The 24,381-nt window shown below is 42.4% G+C and overlaps 1 protein-coding gene across 3 annotated transcripts in view; it reads right to left on the bottom strand.

Annotated features, from left to right (window-relative positions):
- Nucleotides 1–23,876, bottom strand: part of GRIK1 (glutamate ionotropic receptor kainate type subunit 1) — a 173,126-nt gene extending 149,250 nt beyond the window's left edge. For all 3 annotated transcript variants that reach the window (XM_082076399.1, XM_082076400.1, XM_082076401.1), the window contains exon 1: nt 23,676–23,876. In XM_082076399.1, the coding sequence (XP_081932525.1) occupies nt 23,676–23,802 (127 nt within the window). In that variant the 5' untranslated portion in view covers nt 23,803–23,876. The remainder of the gene's footprint in view (nt 1–23,675) is intronic.
- Between the last annotated feature and the right edge of the window lie 505 nt (nt 23,877–24,381).

Genomic DNA, 24,381 nt, shown 5'->3' with positions numbered 1-24,381 from the left:
ACACATACCTGGAAAAACTTATTTTACCAGTAGAATCTTGTTTTGCATCTATCAATATACTAAGGACAGAAAACTAGCAGGGAGCAATGTCTGAAAGCGCTTGACATTGGCCTAACCCTACTACAATGAAGTTTGAGGTTTTACCATGTAGAACATTCGGTGTAAGCCAAATTACAGTATTTTTTGTAAATCCCATACTGAGAATACAATAATTTGGTTACTGCATTGCCTGCTAGAGTAGCTCCCTGGTTTATAATAAAACAAATAATAACATCTGTTTTAAGGAAAAGCTGAAAACCATTGCTGCTGCAAGCAGGAGCCCATTTCATAGGGATGAGATACATTGCACAAGTGGGAACAGAAGAGGGTGACAGTGATGTGGACACACACAACTAGACCCCTGGCTTTTGTAGTACTAAAATTAGATGACAAGCATACAATGTCAAGGGTACACCCTTTGCTTTCTCAATTTCATAGATGATAGCTTTTGTCTTTTTGACTAAACGGATTCAGCCCTTTGTGGTTGCTCATGCCTGCCTCTGACTTGTACACTCATACAACTGCTGAACTTAAAGAAAAATGACATTTCTATTCTTTGTGTGGTAAGCATGTCTCTACTGAAACCACACAGGGCCATTTAGATCACTGTGTGTTTTCCAGATCTGAACTCATCCCCAGGGAAGCATCCCAGCCTTTCCAGACATGATCAGAGTGAATGCCCCTGTGTATTTTTTCTAATATGGGTGTTTATCTCACTGTTGCACAAAACACATATTGGAGCATTACCTGTGGACAAATACAGCTAGCAAGATTCTACATTTTCTTTTTCATACAGTGATCGAAAACCTACAGAACAGGACAACTGAGATAGCTGCAGAAAATATGTTGTCACATAAAAGGTGGGAAGTTGTTTTCAAAGGAAACCTTGTCTAGTGAGTGGGACAACCCACTTTCAGAAAAGTTAACTTCATGCTGGATGGAAGGCCTGATGTTATACCTGATGTTATCATTTTCATAGGGAAAATTACCACTTCCTCTACATCGGTGCCCACACAGGAATCAATACCTATAGATAGCTGTAGTTCTAGAAGCTAACATCATAGGCTGCCTATAGGTGGGCAGTTAAGCTTTGCTCTGTACAAGGAAGTTTCCTCCAGAGAAAGAGGGAGGAGTGCTATATAAAGCACGTTTGGGTGACCTCAGAGTGCCATGTCAAAAAAACTACAATGCCACAGCAGGGTATTATAGGAGACAGCTCACCTCTGCAGGGCAGTTAGGGAAATGGGATGGCTTTTTTGGGAGATCAGAAGATGCTGTGCCTCTCACAGCATCTTCTGACAAAGTGAGGAGAGCAGAAGCAAAAGCACAGATGCAGGCTCCAAGCTGTGAAATTTCTGCTACTGTTGTTTAACCTTGGAATTTTCCTCTCAGGACCAAAATTTTCCATTAGGATGCCTCCAGAGGGAAAAGCAATCACCCTGCATTCTCTTAGCTGTTTCTTTCCTTCCCCCTCAACACAATAGCACCTTGTTTAACTGCAACTAAAATTTGGATTTGACTGTTAATACAAAGGGGAATGAAGGCCAGCTCACAGCTCAGGCTCTGCCTTTGGGGATGGAGCGGCCAACAGATGGAAACAAGCAGGGAAAATATGATGCAGATACAGAACATAGCAAGAGGGACACAGGCACAAGATTATCCTCTCCAATTCATCGTTTTCATTTGTATGGATATATGCAGATAGTGAAGTAGCAAAGCACCAAATTTGAAACAGATAAAACAAAATGCTGTTTGACACAAAGAATAATTAACTTGGGGAACACATCACTACAAGGGGATACTGAGAAGTGAGAGTTCAGTGGGATTCAAAAGAGATGAGACGCTTAGAGGGAGAATGAGAACAGTTAAAATTACGTCAGGTAAGATTAAATGCAGAATTCATGTGTGTTAGTAATAGACAAAACATCAGAGGATAAGAAGCTGAGAAAGAGTTTCCTTGAGGAATGTCTTTCCATAATACTCCATTACAGGGTTTCTAATTTCTTCCTTTCGAACCTCTAACACTGGACACTGTCTGACATTGAAAATTGGAATGAAAAAGCTCCAGAGGATGCTCTGTATTGTAATTCCTCTGATTTATGCAACACTTTCTGGGAAGTGCCTGTTCTATAAAAATAAACTGTCTGAGCATTGAGCTAAAACTGCGTATCAGTATTTAACTACGTAAAATTAACTTTCTAAGCTACTGACAACAGTGAGTTTCATATGTGAACTGGGGACAGCATGCAAACCTGTGTCCATAATATCTTACCTCACTCTGCCACCAAAGACCTCAGAAGAGGAAGAGAACCCATTTAAACCTTATATTCATCCACACTAACAGATTACAGAATACCTCTAGCCCACAGAGAGCAGGGAGAACTCTCTAATAAATATACAAACTATTTTCAGTTTAACATCTGTGTCTCCAAGTGGCATTCTAATACCAGGTTTGTGATCTGTGGACAGTAATACAGTAATCTCTGACTGCTCACTGGGCTAGGCATGAGTGTGTCTGACAATTTCACCATTCAGTGGTTAAATATTTGTGGCTGGGCAAAAATAACACAACAGATTCCAGCTCCAAGGGGAAGCCCATTTGCTGTGATTTATACACTTACTGCAGTGGATAACCACTAATGCCATCATGATTGCCCGTTGTAAAGATCCTGTCATCTGTAGCAACCTGTCTTTTCCATCGGGACCAACTGTTCTATCTGATGATAAGCAATAAAGCTCTGCAAGGTGACTGTAAAAGTAACAGACTGTCAGTAGCACCCAGAGTTCTTGTTGTTTTGTCACTGCCAGTTATTTGAATTTTTAAGACTTACAAAGCGAGGAAACTTGCTGTCTTTCTTACAATTTGGTCATTTTTTTTCCTTATCCTGGCAGAAATCCTGAACATCTTTGAGTCTTAATACAAAGGCATCCCTACTGAAAGGAGAATGAATAAATCCTTTATTCCCCATTAGCTGCAAATACATTCTTATACTGTCTTGGTAGTTTTATAAGCACGTTCATGTGACTTGATAGATGTCTGAATTCACACTGCAGTTCTTTCAAGTTTCCAGCACAACACAATATGCCAGGATAAGAGAAGTGTATTTGAGCATTTCATGACAGTTTTTGCAATAAATCCTGCACTCTGTAATCTCTTAAGCATGTTGCATGCTGGAAAGTACTTGAGTTTAACTAGAAAACGTGCATAAACACAGTTTCACATACTTAAGATTATCATCAACCTGTCAATCAGCTCTTATCTAAGATTTTTTCATTCCATTTCCTTTTCTTTATCCTCCTTGTGTACTGCTGCTTGAGCTCATGATGACAGGAGATAGCAAGACTGCAGTAAAGACCTATTGTAGCACAACTCCAATCACTGAATCTCATAAAAATGATCACCTTTATAAGGCAAGCCTGCAGGCTTCAGAAGCGGCCTTCATCTCAAATTTTTAGGGCTGTGAGGGCAGAGGAAAAGAGCACAGATTGGAAAATGGTGACAGGCAGCAATTTGGAGGACTATAACCTACCTTAATATGTCAACAAAAGACTACGGCCAAACAGTACAGTACTGCTTCAGAAGAACTGTTACCATATGTGGTCCATACATATAAGCTGCATCACCATATGCAGGTATCACTGTACAAATGTATCAACTGCTTTCCTAATGTCTCTGTGTCCTTTCCTCATGTTGCAGCAGCCTGAGTCACTGAGAAAACAACACTCAAGTTCCAGCTCCTTTTCCACCACTTTAGGTTGCAGAGAACATAATTTCCCTCAATTACTTTTTGCTGTCTTTGCACGTTTTTTTTTTTCTTCCTTCCAATTCAAACATGGATGATTATGATTAATATTCTGCATTGTAAAGGGCTTTTACCATAAGATGAAAAATTCTCTCTTTGATTTTGTACTTTACTTATCATCCTCAGCATAACAGAGCAGTGTAAATTTTGAGATGCATGAAGGATGTAAACCACACTTTTTGAATAACAAACATCAGCGTACTTCTGAACTTCCTGTGCTCCTTGATTTCTTGAAACCTGTTTCCCTGTAATGGAGAGAAAGTTGAGCTACACTGATGGGCCTGAAATTCCAGAAATTGCTATCAAAGCTTTTCCCTTTGATGTCTGTCTACATCCTGATTGCACTGTCTCCCAGGCTGGAGGGGAAGGAAAGATATTGTTGGCATAACGTTGTGTGGCTTGAATGAAAGTAGCATCACACCTTATTCTGCTCTTGCCCCATGAGGAAAGAACATCTCCCCAGATCTGATCTTTTACATAAGCATAAACTTCACAGCAAGAATAGCGATACTTCGATCATATATCTCCACAGAGTGTAGAATGGTGGAAAAGCATTTTGGCTCTCCCAGATATAATCTAGTTTGTGGGTAACAGACACATCTGATTTCTTAAGCCAAAAACTTTAATTCCCTTTTTCAGCCAGATTTTCTAAGGAGACAAGGATTGCAAAATCGTTCTGCCTTCTCATCTCAGTCCTCTTAGCACCAATTCAACCACTGTCCACATTTAGCCAAGTTTGAGAAATGGTAGAGGTCTCAAAGTCATGCAGTTCCTACCAATTTTCTGAAAAACAGTTTGAGGAATGTAGTGAATGGCCTCACCAAAGGAAAAGCTCACGTTACCTGCAGGTTTGGTCTGCTGGCTGTGTGTCTCCTGGAAACAACACTGCTGCCTCTTGCTGCTTGTCATTTGGGGATAGCCAAGAGGACTTTGGAGAAAGAGGAGAATCACAGGTGCTGCTGAAGGGAGGAGGTCAAGAGGGAACAAGAAAAGCAGCTGAGGTTACAGTAGCTCTAGGATGGATAGAAGCAGAAGACAAGTCTGGACTTCATTAGGTCAGCTATTGCTATTAAGCAAATAGTTGGTTTCTTGGACCCTTCTCTTGCTTGCTTGCTTGCTTGCTTTCTTCTCTTTCTCTCTCTCTCTTGCAATATGAGCATTAGTGTGTCCCAGAAAAAATGCAAAATCATTATCCAGAAAAAGTAATCTAGCAGCAACGTTTTATTTTTTAGGATAAAATACAAACTGAACAGACCCTGATCCTTGGGTGATAAAAGTCCATGTGGGTCTTTGGAGGTCAGAGACTTCTTCAGATTATATCAGACCTCCCTCAAAGTCTTCCTCTGTATGTAGAGTCAATAATGTGGGGAAAAAATAAAATGAATAAAATCAAAATTAACTAGGTCATAAGACTCAGTTATATGTTCACAGATGTCTTTCATTAAGTAACACACTCCAGAGTCCATCAAGTATGTCATGAAGAATGGCAGAAGCTAATCTATCCTAAAATACAGAATACACTATTTTTAGTAGCTATAGGACAGATAGGATGATCTCAAAATATTCAGGCAGAATCACAGGACCCAGAGACCCTTGTACCATCCTACTTGTGACTACAAAGGAGATGTTTAACTTTGCAGCATAGCATTTGGGGACTTTTTATTTCATTTTGGCTCCCATCAGGTAGAAACACATCAGGCTGCCTGCAGGTCTACAGTTAGGAGCAGGTTTCACAAATGGTGGGGGCTGCCTGCTGCCCCCTTCACACAGGACGCTCGCTGCTGGTGACAGGGGCTGCGTGTTCTGCAGGGACTGATGTATTACCACTTGGCTTACCTGCAAGATTCACCAATTTGGGTTCCTTCTCTCTCACTCTCATTTTTATAAGCAGTTTTGCCAGATTACATTTAAACCTGACCCTTTCAATCAGGTTACTCAGTTTAATATGAGCAAAGTTATGATGAGACTGATGCTGTTATTGCATTACCTACTTTTATCTCCATTGATTCTTCTGTATCTTTCATGAACCATCCTATTGAAAATGTGACAGGTTTATGTCAGTCACAACAGGACTGTAACAATATTAGCTCTACCATGAATTCAGCGTGACACCAAAATTGTATCATACTTGACCTTATTTGATATATTCATGTGCTGAACCAGAAGCTGCATGCTAAGCTGCACAAAGCAAGCGAAGATTCTTTTCTAACAAGACATTCTTCTATATAGAGGTTTGTGCTTTCAGTGTTTGCTGTGCTAACTCCAACCATGTGATCATATACAGATAATAATGCTATTTCTAGGAAGCTGTGTCTATAAGACATTCCCGCTCTCTTATTCGAACCTGTTTACAGCACCATCAGTAGCTGGAAAAACTTGCACCTGACAGCATCTGTTCTTAGCATAAACCAGTGAATTTCGGCATTCTTTCTATGCCACTGCCTTGGTAAGAACAAGCAGGGCAGAGAAGGAAACCACAGAATCATAGAATATCTCAACTTGGAAGGGATCTATAAGGATCATCAAATCGAACTTCCTGCTCCTCGAAGGACTACCTAAAATTAAACTATATGACTAGGATAATTTTCCAGATGCTCCTTGAACTCTGACAGGCTTGGTGCCATGACCACTTCTATGGGGAGCCTGTTCCAGTGACCAACCACCCTCCCAGTGAAGAACCTTTTCCTAATGTCTCATCTGAACTTCCCCTGACACAGCTTCATACCATTGCCCTGTGTCCTGTCACTGGTCATAAGAGTGAGATCAGCACATCCTCCTCCACTGCCCTCCTTGAGGAAGCTGTAGACTGTGATGAGGTCCCCCCTCAGCCTTCTCCATGCTGAACAAGCCAACTGACCTCAGCTTCTCCTTGTAAGTCTTGCCCTTGTGGCCCTTTACCATCTTGGTTGCCCTCCTCTGGACACACTGTAATACTTTGATGTCTTTTTTATCCTGTGTTGCCCAGAACTGCACACAGTGCTCCAGGTGAGGCCGCACCAGTGCAGAGCAGAGCGGGACAATCACCTCCCTGGCCCGGCTGGCAATGCTGTGCTGGATGCACCCAGGACATGGGTGGCCCTCTTGGCTGCCAGGGACACTGTTGGCTCATGTTCAACTTGCCATCAACCCAAACTGCCAGATGTCTTTCCATGGAGCTGCTCTCCAGTCTCTCATCCCTCAATTTGTATACATAACTGGAATTACCCTGTCTCAGGTGGAGAATCCATCATTTGTCCTTGTTAAATTTCATGCAGTTGGTGATTGTCCAGCTCTCTAGTCTGTCCAGATCTCTCTGTAAGGCCTCTCTATCCTAGAGGGAGCCCACATCTCCTTCTAATTTAGTATCATTAGAAACCTTCATAAAAGTGGGAGACCTTGATAAAAGCAGTTGGAGAAAAAGGAAGGAGGAGGCCTTTTACCATCGATTTCCTCAAACTAATGGAACCCAGAACTTTCATTTGCAGTTTGGATGAACCTCAGTAAGTTGCCATCTGTTCTCTTCTGTCAGAATAATAGACTTACCAGCACCTCATCACTATAAACTACCACAGCTTCACCGAATCTGTGAGAGGCAGAGCTAAAATAGCCTTTGGGTCATTTTTTTTTTTTTTGTCCTGGGAAAAGTGGTCTGTCACTTAAAACAAAACGACAGAGAATCAGAAGAGATGATTTTGTACCCCATTTTCTCACAGATTTTCTCTAAGAACTCATAGATAAGAGTGAGGGCTTGGTTTTCAAAGAAGTTTTCCAGTCAAATCTAATAAACATAGGCAGTTTAAAGCTCACATCAATCAAACTTCCTGGACAAGATGTATGTGCAATCACTGGGCTTTACCTGTTCTCAATGAAGTTTACGACAAATTGCTATGGAAGAAGGACTGAGCTTTGAATCTTTGAAAAAGTCTGTGCCCAGTTCCTTCAGAGCCTGCCAAAAGTAGGAAAGGGTTTTAAATACAACGTATGCTAAAGGAGCTTGTCAGCCCTACTTATTATGAATCAATATTTTAATTATAAGTCTTGCTTTCAAAGGGTTAAATCAGAATTATGGTAGACCATCACCGCTCTGCATCCCACCTGTCTGTTTTAACTTAGAGGAATAATGAAGGAACAGAGTTGTGTGTATTAAAATTCTTGAATCTGCAACTAAATAGATTGAATATTCCTTTTAAAATGTTTCTTTTACTCTTCTTAATTCTTCAATATGGATTAATTCAGCTGTAATAAAAAGATATAAAACCTGACAATTTGGCATGAGCGATAACTACATTTCATTCAGGTTTTTCCTGTGGATGTGGAACAATGGGTCAAATAATCAATGAAGAGACTTTACTAATATAATGTACATTCATATTACTTCATTATAAAATACCACAAATCACTGCATCATTTTAAGAATGGTAATAAAAAATACTGTTGGTATTGCAAACATCTGAGTTGCAAATACAAAAGCCAGGAATTCTAGTATTAATTAAAGCTCCCAAGGAAGTTTATTCTGAATCTTCTAAACTAACTTAGTTATGGAAATTATTTTAAAATCCCTTTTCTTACTGTGCAAATGCATAGTCAGCTGGTATCACCGAGCAGCTCAGTCTCCCACCTAAGAAACTCTAGCCCTTAAAACAGCAGTTAAAAGCCACTGGACAGAAGTAGCTTCACACTATTCTTACTAGAAGTTGCTAAAAAGGAGCAATATCATTATAAATATCATAGAAAGAGTACATCTCAGTTTTTACACATTATAGTTGTGGGGAGTTGACCTTGGCTGGCTGCCAGATGCCCACCTAGACACTTCCTCACTCCTCCTCCTCCTCACCAGGACAGAGGGAGAAAACTAAGATTAAAAAGCTGATGGGTCAAGGTAAAAACAGGGAAATCGCTAAACAGTTACTGTCACGGGCAAAACAGGCTCTACTTGGGGGAAGTTAATTTAATTTATTGCCAATGAAAATAGATTTGGATAGTGAGAAACAAAGACAAATTGAAACACCACCTTTCACCAGGCTGGACTTCACTTCTTCATTCCCAACTCCTCCACATTCTCCACCCAGAGTAGTGCAGGAGGATGGAGAATGGTGGTTGTGGTCAGTCCGTAGCAGCTCCTCTCTGCCACTCCTTCCTCCTCACACTTTGGCCCTGCTCCAGAGAGGGTCCTCTCCATGGGTTGCAGTCTTCCAGGATAAACCTGCTCCAATGTAGGCTCTCCATGGGCCACCACTTGCTCCAGCGTGGGCTCCTCCATGGCTGCAGTGTGGATACCTGCTCCAGCCTGGTCTCTGCAGGGGATCCCTGCTCAGGCACTTGGAGCTCTTTCTCCCCTCCTCCTTCTCTCCCCATGGGGCTCACACAGCTGTTTCTCACACTTTCCTCCGTCACTCCCCACTGCCAGGTAGCATTTTGTGTTTGTTTCTGGGAGGAATTTCAATAAGTCATAAGCATTATTTCTAAAGTTTTTATCTTTTTGCGCATGACACTTGCAGAACACTATGTAACCCAGAAAACACATCAGGACTGACTCCAATGGAGTTTCCCTCAGGAAAGAGGGAAAGTGCTAGGGATAACTACAGCTGCCCAGAAACAAGATCCACCTGTTTACTGACAATGCATAATAACAAATTAGGACTCAAAGAAATACTCAGGATAAAGATTCATGCAATGGCTTCCTGAAATTACCTTTGTGAGAAAGAAGAAAGGGTGGGATCGCATTACCCTTTCGCTTATGGACTTGTAGAAATAGATTAGTACGTAAGTCATCTTAAAACAGGATTTATAAAGAACAATTAGCTTTTCCCTCATCACCCTTTCTCATTATCTTGCTGTACAAAGTATTTCAATACATTACAGAAAACTGGACTAACTTTTGCCTATATAAAATAGGCTATGAAACACCCTGATTAACACAGGAGTAATCTGCTTACACACAGAAACATTTAAAGCAAAGAACCAGAGGGCAAAAAGTATATAGCCATCTAATTAGTAGGAAACATTTTCATTCTCTTCCTGTGATTTTGTGCTAGCCCCAGCACTCTTGAAAAGGTTGAGACATATGCTGCACGCCTTGAGTGCCTCTGCTGATGGAGAACTTGGCAGGGTGGAGGTGGCTTTGACCTACTCACCCAGAGGAATGCTGCTTGCAGCAGCCCCAGGCAAGTGGGTTGCCACTCCTTCTCTCTCTTCTCTCTTCTCTTCACGTGCTGCTCCTGGGGAGGGCAACTGCCACAGGGGGAGGAAACAAGGCACCATGATACCACGTCTCCCCTCAGCTCCTCTCATGGAGTTGATGAGGATGACACAGAGAAGAAGCCAAGGGGAACCCCAGCACTGTGCTCTTCTCACATTGGTTAATGTCCTCCAGCCCCATAAATCATCTGCACCAGATAGTTGTGTTACAATTTTGAGTAAGCAGCGTTTGGGTCAGCTGTAGTATCTTGGCTTTTGTGTGCACACGTGGGAGACAATTCGTAGGAGGAAATGGGACTAAATTCATCTTTTGATACAGATGCAACAGAACTGTTTGCAACACTCAATTTTATTGGTACTATGTTGCTTTAAATGAGGCACCCACCCAGCTTCCTCCCAGGCGCTGGTGTTAGGCACAGAAGGAAACAAACACAGATGAGATCTCCCCACACTGGTAGCGCTAAGAGAAGAGGGCTGGAAGCCAGGGATTCAGCCTGACAGAGACAGGCATCTGAGTAAAACAGCAGTGCATAAGTATTCCACTTGGATGCTCCAAGCAACTGTTTTTTTAAAACACACCCGTGTATCATACATACATCAGGCTTCTACAGGAGAAGGTCTATGCAGATGAGAAGATAAATGTTTCTCGCTAGTTTTCCTTAATGACAGTTCTGATTTCAAGATGACAGCATAAGAATTACAGTTTCCCAGACCACTTGCTGTTCAGGGCACATCCCACACCCACTCCATCTGCAGATGCTTTTTAATGTCAGTACATGGATCAACGACAGGACATGGTCCCCAGGGAACAGCCTGGCACCCTAATAGAAAAAAGAAAGGCTTGGGCAGCAAAGTATGCAATGAGCCACACTGATGCAGGACAGATTCCTCATTTGAAAGAGAAAAATCTGCATTCTTCAGAAAACAGTGTTCAAAAATTTAATCTTCATTCAGTTCAATGGAGCAGCTTTATAATTTACAGTACCAGATAAAGCTAGATGTAATGTGAAATATCTGAAGCAGTTCTTCCCCTGTATTAAAATCCACCTTGGGCAACAGAGCCTTAACTTCTCTTAACATATGCTTCTAGTAGATAAGTAAACAATTTGGACGTGAAATGAAAATTTTCAAGATAGTTACAGTTGGAAAAGCATCAGCTCATATTAGATTTCAGCTGTGGTGCCCCACAGATAAGTTTTCGGGGCAGTTTGGCATAGTTGAAAGGGAGTAGCTTCGGAAGAATAAAAAGCTGTTTTGTGTACAAATTGTTGGATTAGAGATAGCAAGAAAAAAGACATCATTTTTACATAGAAATTCTGAAACTGGCCTTCGTGGCAGTATCAAATCAGATGACAGAGCACGTGGCTGGATGAGCTGAGCATCTCCAAGCTCAGAGAGAGGGGAAGGAGAAACAGAACAGGCAAGGCTGGGAAGCTTAAAGATTCCTGTGCAGAGAAGCAATCCCCTCAACACACTGAGCTGCATCAACATTCCGCTTCCTTGTGACCACAGACTTCTTCAGCTTTGAGGACAAAAACCTTTAGTCACATGCACATTGAACTTTGCATTTGATGGTGTCTGCTTGGCTCCATGAGGCTTTGCTTGCAGCAGTGAGCTGCAGGTGAGGGCTGAAGTCATCCTGACACCACCACAGCACTGGCTTAACACTAGATCGCAGACCAGAAAATGAGCCCAGTGAAGCTCAGCACAGCCACAAGCTCAGCAGTTTCTTTTCAAAGCGTCCCTGCCATGCAGGCTTATACGGACTAAGGCATTCTCTGCAGTGAGCTCCCTCTCTGCTCAGATCCCTATCACTGGGCTTAGGGAATGTGTGCTATGGACAAGAGTGTAGTGTGTCCTCAGAGGGACCTTCACTCAACCAAATCACAATGGAGAAGCAGGGAATCTTAGATATCTTTCTGCTGTACTTGGACATTAGCAGGCAAACAAACAGAAACTCAAGAAAGAACAAATCCCCATTCTAAAGTGTCTATTTAAGTCTGCAGTGAAGGAAACACCACACAACCTCATCTTCAGCTGCTTATAACTCTGTCAAATGTTATCCATCTAAAGCAACACTTCCCCCATCCTGCAGCTGTCTCAAACTGAATACAGGAGTTTTTAGTTGTTCTAGAGAATAACAAATATATTTTCTTGCCTGAACTACAAATATTCTCATTACCTTCTCACTGAGAGTGTTTTCACCAAGAATATCTTCCTTCAGGGACTTAAAATTTGATGGCCTGGTACTGTGAATGCAGTCAGTGGCAGCTTTTTACCAATGGCCAGACAAGTACCTACCGTACCTGTTTGCGTGATGCACACATTACCCAGAGCTGCAGGAACAAGCCTGTCCCTTTTCTGTTTTGGTGCCTGCAGCAGTGTAAGCCAGGAGCCCACACTGCCCCTTTGCTGTGCTGCCAGCCAGTTTCCCATCACCAAACGCCCCTGGAAAAAACACCATCAGAAGCTGCCTCATCCTTCTTCAGGACCAGATCCAGAGGGAGAACAGCCACACCTACTGGTGATGGCTGGCACAGGTCTTCATTGTGCACTGCATTGCTCCAGTACCACTGGGCATCCCAGCCATGCCCACAGGGCATGAGGGGAATGTTCCTGGCATTTCTGATTGTTTCTTACACAGCGACAGAGAATTATACCAAAAGCTTTCTATGAAACCATGTAAGATTAAAAAGTGAAACCCCAGAAGATGGGAAATATTGAACTAACGTTGACTGAAAAACTTCAAAATTCCATCTATTGTTACCTAACTATGGACATTCTTCTTCATGATTTCTGCCTCATTTACTGCACTCTTTTACTATAGTCTTTTGCATTTGCATTTAATATTTTTAAGTATGGTTGAATAATTTTGGGATATAGGATTCTACTAACAAAGCAATTTTGTTCAGCATGCGCATTGTTTATCATATAAAATACGCTTGTATAATCATAAGGGAAAATAGTACAGCGGTGAATCCATATCCCTGTTGCACGCTGTACAAGACACTTATCTCTCATTCCAATGGACAATCAAAGATAATCTGTTTGATTTTTAAGTCATTTCCCATGCTCTTTCTGAAACCTAAGAGGAATAAAAGCATTCAAAACCAAAACATTAAAATATTTTAATCAGAAACTGTAATTTTATTTGTCTTCAAATTGCAGGGAAGAATTCTTAAGTGGCTTGTTACAGTTTCTTTAATAGTTCTCCAATGACTTATTACTATACTATTTTACGTGGACAGCTAACTTGCTATCCACATAAGATTGCTGAAGTTATTCATCATGTATTTTGACTCATTGGCCAACCTGACACTGACTGACAGTCTCTAGCAAAATTTAGTACAGCTGAAAACCTGAACTAACTTTTAAACAGCTTTGTCTGTGATACTGACATGATCAAACAGAGTTTTACATATGTCACGCTCTTGCTGTAGCAATCTGGTCTCCTCCCCTCTGACTACTGATAGGGAGCCTCTAAGCTTGATATGGGCTCAGACATCTTGAGATTAATCTCTTGGGACCATTCCAGAGAAATCAAGATTAATTTGCAGTTCCTCAAAAATGAAGTAACTATTTCACGTAAGCTACTTTTCACATTCCATCAGGCCTGAGCTTCCTATTCATAACCTTTATGGAAATGACTGGGTTGGCACAGGGCCCCCAAGACATTTATGAAAAAGTCATTTGCACAATGGAAAGGAAGATTAAGATGGCTTTGGCTTCTCTCATATTTTTCTTGATTGTAAGAAGAAAAAAGGTTATTTTTGTGAAAGCAAAAGTTGTATTTTGTTTTGTTTTGTTTTTCCCTCTGGATATTTACATCTCAGTGCATCTAATTTTCAGTTCTCCTTATCTTTGTCAAGGCTGAGAGCAAGACAGTGAAGGCAAAGGACTGTAAGCACTGACATGTGTAGTTCCTGAAGTCAGAGTTAATTCCTAGCTAGCACAGCTGTAGAATTTTATAAGGACACCTGAATATTTGAAAAAGACTTCAACAGTTTTGATGGTACAGTCTACATCACTGTGCATGGCTCAAATGCTCTGAAAGCCTCTTTCCTACTGCTTAGACCCCTTTTTTGCGGAAGAAGGGGAAAACATGATGCTGGAACAAACATGATGCAAGAGAACGAGGCAGGCCAATTCACACCAGTTGCTACATTTGCCTGTGAGTTACAACCTAGTAAAACACTTAAAAACCTTGCCAATATACATAATATCCTTCTATAAAGGATATCAATAACAAATTGTTTCTGTATTCCAAATATATATAACTGCAGAGGGCATGTACACCATAGTGGAGTAGTTCATGAGAGTGCCAAAATGGGGAAAAAAATTTGAAATTCTTCTGTACCTTAAAGGTGTCTATCCTTTGCTAAGGCTTAACATGTCTGATCTTCAGCAGGACACCACTCTGCTGAGCAGACGTGAAGCCAGAGGCTGGCGAGGACACGGCAAACCATGCTGAAAACACGCTCAGAAGAAATCTGAGCAGTCAAAAGACACTTTCAAAGGCTGTGGCCTCTGAGGAGCTTCTAGCTAAGATCAGATACAACACTTCACATTTGACCATTACCCAGATCAGGAGAGGAAGGCACATGCTCTGTTTCTTCAGAGAATCCTCCAGCATGAAGGAAAATCTCAGCATTGTCTGCTTTGCACTGCACACCCAGGCCTGAGCTCCAAGGGTGTGCAAACAGTTCTGGCCACAAAACACCTACCTATAAATTGTTCAGTTAAACACACTTGGGTCTCTGTAGAAGCAACACTTAGCACTTCATAACACTGATTTCCAAGCGATGTATGGAAAACTTCACCTAATAGACAAACTATAAGGAAATGCCAAAGTTGTGAGGCAGTGGGCAGAGGTATGGGGTGATGGCACTTGAGACACCTGGATTCACTCCCAGCATTGCCACAAGTTTGCCAGCAAAGCACTTCAGCTATCTGGCCTTGGCTTCCCCAGTCATAAAATAAAACTAATTGTATGTGCTTCTGCTGCTTCAGAATAACTCGGTGTTGTTATTATTCATTACAATTCTTGCTGAAATAGGACACAGTTCATCCTACATGCAACCAAGCAGTAAGGAATCTGGTTTGACACAACCTTTCATTGCATGGTAGATCCCAAAAGCCTGAAGTTCCATGGATTTGCCTTCTAATTATATGGTCCAGGAATATGGATCTCAGTACTGTCTGGCAGAATCATGCTAAACCAAATTTATATAATCCAGCTTCCCCTGAAGATAGCACAATTCATAGTAGTCATTCATTGTTTAATTGTTCTACTGCATTACAATATGCAATAGTACTGTTACTATAGCTAGCAAAGCAATAGCAAGGCAAGACTCGTAAAGAGAAGTAGCATCCTTTGATTTACCTGTTCAGAAACATGGCTGTAAGCCCTGACGTGTGAGCTGCTCTGGCTATTTGCTGCAGGAAAGCAGAGTTAGAAACCTCCTGGCTGCTGTCTGCACTCTCCTGGACCACAAAGGCCAAAGCCTTCAGGTAGGAGAAGACATCTAGCATTAAAGAAATAAGCTACTAAAGTAATACTTAGGATCTGTTGGGCTGAGGTACAGACTGCCATTAAATGCAGAAACAGCAGTGGAAGATTAGGCAAGTCTAATTACCCACCAGGGGACCTGGCTTGCATGCCGAGGACATTAATGACACATCTCTCCCTGGGAGGGGAAGGGGAGGTGATCTTTAGTAGAAGCAAGTGGCAGCAAGTGCCATAGAAACATCCTGGCAGGACTCTTCTCCATTGCTCATTCCAGAGGAAGAAGAGAATAAACTTGTATCTTCAAGCATTTTTTTCTTCTTTTCTTGTAGCTACCTAATGTTTTTCTTTTAAAATAGCTTTTTTTTTTCCCCAAAACCCTTTGATCTACAGCATACACTAGCGTCTTTTCCTGCTTATTCTGTCCAAAACATTTAGAACCGAAAAGCCTTTGTTACTTATGGTGTAGTGAATGGCTCTTACTATATTTTAGCACGCTTGATTTTTCTTACAAAAAAGCATTGGGGTTTTGTTGGTTTTAGTTTGTCGGAGGGTTTTGTTCTGTTTTGTGTTTTGTTTTTTCTCTCTGTAGGACAGCATGCAAAATCACAGTGATTTTAAGGTCTCAGTGGTGTACCACTGAATTCAGGGAGGGCTCTGCTCTTTCTCCATCTGAGAACCAAAGCAAAGCCTTAGCATCTGTGATAACACTTCTAGCAGAAGTGTCACTTGGACATAATGGGTGTGGGAAGTTTCTCCACTCCTTCGTATGTAGGTAGAACAATGTGTTTTGCACACTCGCTCACTCAAAACAAGTCCTGCTCCATATTTCTGGAGGTACTTCTGCACTCTGACTGTCACTTCCACCTACTCAGCATTGCACCAGGACCTCCATGCCATTTAGCAATATGGAAAGATGGCTGGTCTTGAACCCCAGCCAGAATCAATGTGCTGTAAACATAATTTTCCTTGAAATAGACCAAGTTTGCATGTGCAGATCTGATGGCAGAATGTGAGAACAAATTCAACGCTAACAGAATTTATAACGCTCCTCTTTTAAACTTGTGGTGGTGCAGCCTGAAAGCCTAAAGGAAAAAACACTTAGCAGATGTAACTGTAAAGAAACTCATGGACCCAAGAAAAGAAGCTCAAAATTGAGCTTTTGAGACCACTTCTAACTATTTGTCCATACTGCTGTGCCATATAACTGATTCACATTTCCCAGTGTTTTTGCCACACTAATTTAGTGTCTTGATACAGGTGAAGCTGTAAAGATAATATAAGAAACCTTGTGCACTGTCAGAGAGAGGGAAAAAAAAAACTTAGCAGCTGTATCTGATACTCACTCCTCTGGCTGAAATGAAAAAGATGACTATTTGGAATGACACAGTTTTAATTTTGAATTCTGATTTTGCTCACTGAAAGAAAATTCATCATTTGAAAGCTAATCATTTTCTAGATAATACTGTATCACCTTCAGCAGAAAGAGGAAAGAAAGAGAGAGGGAAGGATAATAACATTTGGGCTGCAAAGCTTTCCCAAAATCATAAACTCATTACTGCAAACTAAAATCTAAAGTCAACCAAAAACTAGGACATACTGGGCTTGCGGGTTACAGATCCAAAGCTGCGGAGTAAAACTAATCAGTTCTTGGATAGGATTTTTTTTTCCTGCAGTACTATCTAGTTGGTCAAATCAAGCTTTTCTAAGAAAAGAAGATTAGAGGCAGTTGTTTAAAATATTTGGGGACGAGGGGAGAGAGACGGATTTAAGCTTTATTACTGACCAGGATATACAAAACAGACTGTAATGAAAAAGCAGTATTGAGATTGTATTTGCAGTCTGAATGGAAAATGTGAAGTGAAGGCAGGGCCATATGGAGGAGCTTATAGTTACAGCAAGAACTGATGCTGAGGCAAATGTCCTCTGAATAAGTGAAATTAAGCATTATTGGGAACTTGCAGGAATTATATATATATATATATATATATATATATATATATTACACCTGAATACTACAAATAGGCTATTAAGCAAGAAAGGAAATTGAAAAAAAAAAAATTTTATTTATAAGGATTGTTACTCCTGCAATGATCACTGTACTCTGCATGGATTGTTAATTGAAAAAGTACTGGGTTAAGTATCAGTCATTTTGCATAAACAAAATATGTGATGAAAAATTCTTATCTTTTAGCAAGATTTCATCCATTTAATTGTTTTGAAGATTTCATCCTGTATGTTACCAAAGCCTGAAGTGATGCACATGTGCTACATTAATGCATTTGAAGCCTTGGTGAACCATAGCAGGATGTCCTATTTATCTCCCCACCTGGAGCTCACTGCAGCACTATGGACCTATTTTGCACAGGGGCATATTAGGATACACCTTGCATAAGTTAAAAGAAAATAATAAAATATTACAGTACAGATATCAATGCCACGGCTTGCTTTCCATTTGATTTTCCTATAATCCGCTTGACTTTTCACCAAGATAGCTATGTGAAATTTAACATAGTTAACCACATATCTCCCAAGATGTGAAATGCAGGACTATGATATCTTTATGATGTATTTTTAAAATTATTTTATCTCCCTCAGTAGTGTCTAAACCATCCTAGCTCTGGTCCAAGCCAGCTAAATCTAGCCTTGCTTGCTTAGTTTTCATTTTCTGATCTCAGAACCTTTGTTGTTCTCCATTAATCTTTACCGACAAGTGGTCCAGAATAGAAGCAACTCAAGCTCGGTGTTTTGTGAATGCAACCCTGAGCAGCTGGCCACCTGCTGCATAATCATCAAGCCACGGAATTACAGACAACTTGAAGACTATAATGCACCTTTACAGCTCATCTATTTCATGCTAAGGCAGATCTTTAAGACGTAAGTATATTTCAACAACAGAGACACAAACCATTGATTTTCTGAAAAGTGACGGTCTCCTCTATAGTTTCTTCAAATCCTGAGCAGCACTCCACACAGTCCCAGCAATAACGACATTCTGGCCACAGCACGGCCACCCAGCAGACACCCTTATTGAGGCATCAAAAGCTGACATGTAACAGGTCATCATAATGCTGACGAGCTCCATGCACTCAATGACCACCACTTAGTCTCGGGAGTGAGCTCAAGAAATGCTCTGGACAGTGGACTGGTGTAAAACAAGAGATAAGGATGCACAGGACCTGGTTTTGTCAGATCCTGCCGTCATTAGGAAGGGTAGTAAGTAGGTAGGTCAGTTAGGGGAAGTACAAAGGTTTCATCATTCTCAATATATTATGTTCAGACAGCTCTTCAGGCTATTTAAACCAGTGCAGCTCCCTTGAGTTCAACAAAAGGATGCCCATTTACATGAGCTGAGCACCGGCCTCATGATTTTTTAATATTCACCGACAGAGCAGCCCAGTAGGGCAAATGACATGTTCCTGTGCGACCTCACCTAGGTGTTCCTGCTCCAGCAGGGGGATTGGACTAGATGATCTTTTGAGGTCCCTTCCAATCCCAAACATACTGTGATACTGTGATACTGTGACTTCCACAGTATAAAAGCCTGGAAATACCATGGTATGGGACCCAAAGTAATCCATCCCTCTGCATCATCAAGCCTAGATGGCAGAACACAAAGAAATCACCAATGAGATTTTGATTTTAATGATTTATGGTGAAACCATGCAAACCATTATGCAGTGAAGTGTTTTCCCTGAGCTCCCTGTATGCATTGAGGCCACTCAGCTCCACCAGCCTTTCAGTGCACAAGTGTAGATTTGCTAGGGTGTCCTTCTCAGGTTCTGTCAATACATTTTTCCTGGGCCTTTTATAGGATATTTTTAACCCGATTAACCACTTAAAGCAAGCAAACCAAACTTTGCACTGTCTCACACTTGTATAGTACTGTCAAATTCAATGAGGAGGGAGACACACAAAAATGGATGTTAAGACATTTTGGTAGCAATCGTTTAGAAATATTTGTAGCAAAATAGTTTTCTGTTAAGTGTATGATGAGGAAATTTAGGCAAATTATATTACAGTAAAATGATAAACCACTGAGCATTCAAGATCTGGTGAACAAAATATAATAACGCCCAGTCATCTAATGATAGAAAATGCAGTCCTACTTCCTACATTATAGAGTGGAATAACTTGTAGACACGCAGTAAGAAATACCTTTGAAAAAATAACATTCTAAATTATGTTCAAATATGATAGAGACTTTCCAAATACAATTTTTGCCATGTCACACTGACAAAGCTCAAATGTGTGTTTATATCACTCTCTTCACAAACAAAATCTTGAAAATGGTTGACAAAAAGTAGCAGATTTGCAGTGAAATTAATTAGGTTTTTGTCTTTATAATTCTCATAGTGTGGGAATGGTAATATCACAGAAAAAAAAAACCTCACTGCTCTAGTCCTTCTTCGGGAAATACAGACATATATTTGGAAATCTATATTGAAAATTTCAACTTATTAGAAAATAGTAATTTGCAGGTTAGGTTGTCTTATGTGTGTCTGTTTTAAATCTATATTTCTCAATTGGATAAAAATATTATGGGGCTAATCCTGCATCTTCAAAAACACTAATCACTAAACTATTGGGTATTTTGCTTAAGGAATACATCGGTGCAGGGTATGAACCTGTACTTAAATATCCCATTTAACTACAGAAACACACAAATTACTGGAAGTTACTTCTGGTAAGAACTGAAGTGTATCTATTTCATCACCTAAAGCAATTTCTATGAAACCTAAAAATTACTCACTTGCTCATTTTCAGGATTCGTTAATTTTAGAGATTAATACCAAAACTCATCCAAGTATAACTTCCTGCAAGTATTTGTTGAAAACTGCCACATTCTCTTTTTAATTAACTCCAGTGATATGTTAATAACTTGTGCAGTTTATCAGCTATTGGTTAGTTCTAATCCAGAGCACAGCTTGAATGACTACCATTTATAATTTTTTATGTCATATTGCTGAAATATGTTCCTTTAACCTAGTTAGAAGTGGCCTTAAAGATGTACAGTAAGAAATGAGAAAGCTCTGTGTCCACTATTAACAAATACATGGTGTTGCTGCTGAGATTTCCATGCTTTGGAGGCTGTCTCTGCAACTTAGTGCTTGCTCGTCTTAATTTATATTATTCCTTCTGTTATTTGAGTTCATTTATTTTATACAAGTGGTAAAAGTAGAAAAGATAAGAAGGTTGGGTTGGCTCAGTGTAACACCTAGAAATTCCTTGGTATTAAATAAAAATATTGGCGTCATGGACTTTAAATATACCTATATATAATATATTCTGATGGGTTATGTGTAGATAAACATGGCATTTCCTTGGACAGCTCTATCAGTTCATATATCAAGGGAAAAGCTTTCTAACAAAAACATGAAATACTCAGTAAGACACTAAAATTTAATTATTGTGTTACCTGAGACTGAAAATGATCTCTCTACAACCATTATTTTTATCTTAATTAATTAACTTTTACTCATCATCCCTCATTTTCTTGTTTAGAAGGCTAGAAAAGCAGTCATTAGCTAGCTACTGAGAAACAGTGAGAATTCCTATTGCTTGCATGTCCTTTCTCAACTAATTAAATATCAACAAGAGAATCCATTCATTTGTATTATAAGCCACATAAATAATGAAAAAAAAAAAAATCCAAAAGCTCCCTAACAGTGGAAAATGCAATTAAACTACCAGTGTATTAATCCAGGTTCAATCTGCTATGCCACTGTATAGCAGCGCTTTCTTTTCCTTAATTAACTAAAACATGAAGAAGAAAATCTGATGGGTTATGACCATTTTCTTCACTGTTAGAAATGCTTTGGGATGATTTTATTTTGTTATCACAAAGAATATCAGAGGAGTTCTTCCCATTACTTCTGTTCATGACCTCTAAGAGTGACAGATTCCATGGAGAAACTTCCTGCTGTTAACGGATGTGAAGGATTAATATTTTATAACTTTATGGGCAGGATAACTATAGTAATAGGAATACATTTAATATTTTATGCTTTCATAACCACGTAACACACGAGGAGCATTTACTCTCTGGCAGCATCTCTTTGGATGTGTGTGTGGTTGTTGTGATTGAAAGCTGAACAGTTTGTCATACTTACTGTTTATATTGTGGTGGAAGTAACAGCATCTAACCAGTGTTAGGGTACCATCGCTGCAGGCACTGAAAGAGTGAATCTGAACTGGGGCTATGCACAGAGCTGGCAGCAGAGAGTCTACCAACCACACAGAGCAATTTTAAGGAAAAGCAATGTGGGCAATTGCTTGGGAGCCTTGCTAGACCAAACAGAAGCGGCAAAGCAAATTATACAGTGGGGAGGTTGACAGAGGGAGGAGTGCACACCCTAAATCTCTGCCTGGGTCCCTGCAATGCTGATGCCAGCTGCGAAGCCGAGGTTTCATGATGCACAGAGACAAGCATTGGGACTACGTTCAAGCAAATATGTTTCCCTTTAAACTCTGGTGTGTTCCTTTTTCCTTCAGAGGTTGCTTCCATTAAAGCCAAGTTAAGGCCGTCTAGTAGCAGCAATGATTCTCATGTATTTCCAAACCATCCTGCTGTAGCATGTGGCTAAGTTTACATGGTTTACTTTCTTCTACAAGTTTCATTGGCCCTGAATTTACTGGTCTGTGAAAGCACAAAGCTTTGTGTTTCATGTGCTCTGTGCATGTGTGCAGACTTTCCCCTTGGCTCCAAACTGGGCACAGTTACACTGTAGTGGTGAGCAGAAAAACAGCAAAGTTCAGCTGCATCTCACGATAAAAAAGTGAGCATACACTGAGTACGGACAGTTATAAAATAATTCTAGATTTTCAGCTGTAAGGTCCTAAATGCCTTCAGCTTTACTTTCCTCCCCTTCCTTTGCCTTTGCTCAGCACTTTGACGGACTATGTCCCTTAATTTATTTAAATGTTTCAGTCTTCAGGTCCCTTGCTCTCCAAGCATATGAGGAGCCTTCCACTTGATGTTTAAAGGAGCACTCAAGAGAGAAAAGCTGAGTGGAGTTAACGCTTGCCAGATCAAAAAGCATCAATCTTTTACTTCGCACAGAAACATGCCTTTAGGAATGCATCTCCCTGGGTGGCATAAACAGCTTTTCTTTGGGGTTTGTTTTTTTTTTCCAGCTTCATGTTCAGTGTTTGTTAAGCAAAAGAAGGATACGCAGGGAAACAGAAATGTGGCAGATTCTGCCTTCATCGTTTCCACAGTTTTTCCTAGCCCCTAACTCTTTTGATACTTTGTATTCACTGTCTCACTTGACTGACACAAGAAACCCACTGTAGGGAGAGAGGCTTCCTGTGAACTGAGCCCCGTTTCCATGGTGCGGAGTTTTCTCCTTAAAAATAAATTCCTGTTTTCCGGGGCTACACCTTACGTACAGCATTTGCGGAGCTCCCCCCACCTCAGGGTTAGGGGCCAAGGGCAAAGGAGGGCAACCACGTCCCCCATCCCAAAAGGTTACCGACTGCTGGCTACAGCTCCTCGCTCTCCGATCCAGCAAACCTCATTACTTCTCGGCATGCACTTTAAGATCAGCGAACCATCCCTGTGCCTCCCCCCACGCCGCGGCGTGGCGGGGAGAGCGGTGTTTGACTGGATTTGGGCGCACTTTACATCCGCTGAGCGCAGCGCTTCAGCAATGACACCTCCTCGCCCGCGGTCAGCCCCGAGCGGCTCCCGGGCTGCTCGCCCCGGTCTCTTCCCCATACCCGTCCCCGCTCCGCTGGGATTTCCGCGACCAACTTCCCCGCGTCCCGCCGCCGCGCACCGGGGCAAACTTTCGGGAGCGGCACCCGCGGAGCCCCGCAGAGCACAGCAGCGGAGCAAATCGGGCGAGCTGTGCCCCGCTCCCCGGGCAAACGCCCCGCTGAGGAAAGCCACGGGCTGGAGGGCAGCAGCCCGGCGGGGGCGCAAGCAGCCCCAGCCCCTTCGCGGCGGCTCCCTGCGGGCTGCGCCGCCGCGCCTGGCGGGAGGTACGCGGGTCCCGCTGCTCCGGCACAAGCAAGTCCCCGCACAGCGCCCGGGGCAAGAAGGAGGGGAACAGCCCAGGAGCGAGAAGTCCCCTTCGCCGCTCCTGGCGGTGGGAGCCGGCGGTGACCGCAGCACGGGGCGCGGAAGGTCCGCGGGCAGCACTCACCGATACGCAGCACTTGCTGGCCGCTCCGTGGCAGGCCGGCCGAGGCGCAGAGCAGCACGAAGAGAAGCCCCCTGCCGCCGCCCGGAGCCGAGCACCGGGGCCACCGCGGGCCGAGGGCGCTCGCCATCCTCCGTGCCCGTCTCAGTTCATACCGGGCTCCGCGGGTGCGGGGCGCGGGCGGCTACCCCCGGCGAGGCCGGCTGCGCGCCGCCGCTCCGCGCCGCCCGCCCATGGCGCGGGGGCTCCGCGCCCGCCGCCCGCGCTCCCGCCGCTGCCGCGCCGCGCTGGGCTGCGCTGCGCCGCCGCCCGCGGCTCCCGCCGCCCCGCTGCCCTCGCCCCCCGCTGCCGCCGGGAGGGGAGGGAGGGGGCGGCTCCTCCCGCGGGGCGGCCCCGGGCGGGGCGAGGCGGGTCCAGGACCTGAGCGGGACGGGTAGAGTGGCGGGGCACCACGCACACGGGTACACGCACACGCACAAAAAACTGTCCTGGTGCTCCCCGGCCCGCGTTGAGCAGGGGAGAGGCAGGGCAGGTACAGGTGCAGGGGCAGACACAGGGACTAAGGCAGGACAGGGGTAGGGACAAGGGCAAGGAGAAGGACAGGGGCAGAGATGCTCCCTGTTCCCGATCCCGCCAGCCCACTTGTCCCGCGCTGTGCCATGTGCTATTCCGCTCCCCCACGGATCTCTCCCCGCAAGGCTGGAAACCC

The sequence above is a fragment of the Streptopelia decaocto genome (assembly GCF_964273445.1).
Source record: "Streptopelia decaocto genome assembly, chromosome: 1".
NCBI lineage: Eukaryota > Metazoa > Chordata > Aves > Columbiformes > Columbidae > Streptopelia > Streptopelia decaocto.
Note: the sequence above shows the minus strand (reverse complement) of the source record. Positions and strands in the feature narration are given on the sequence as shown.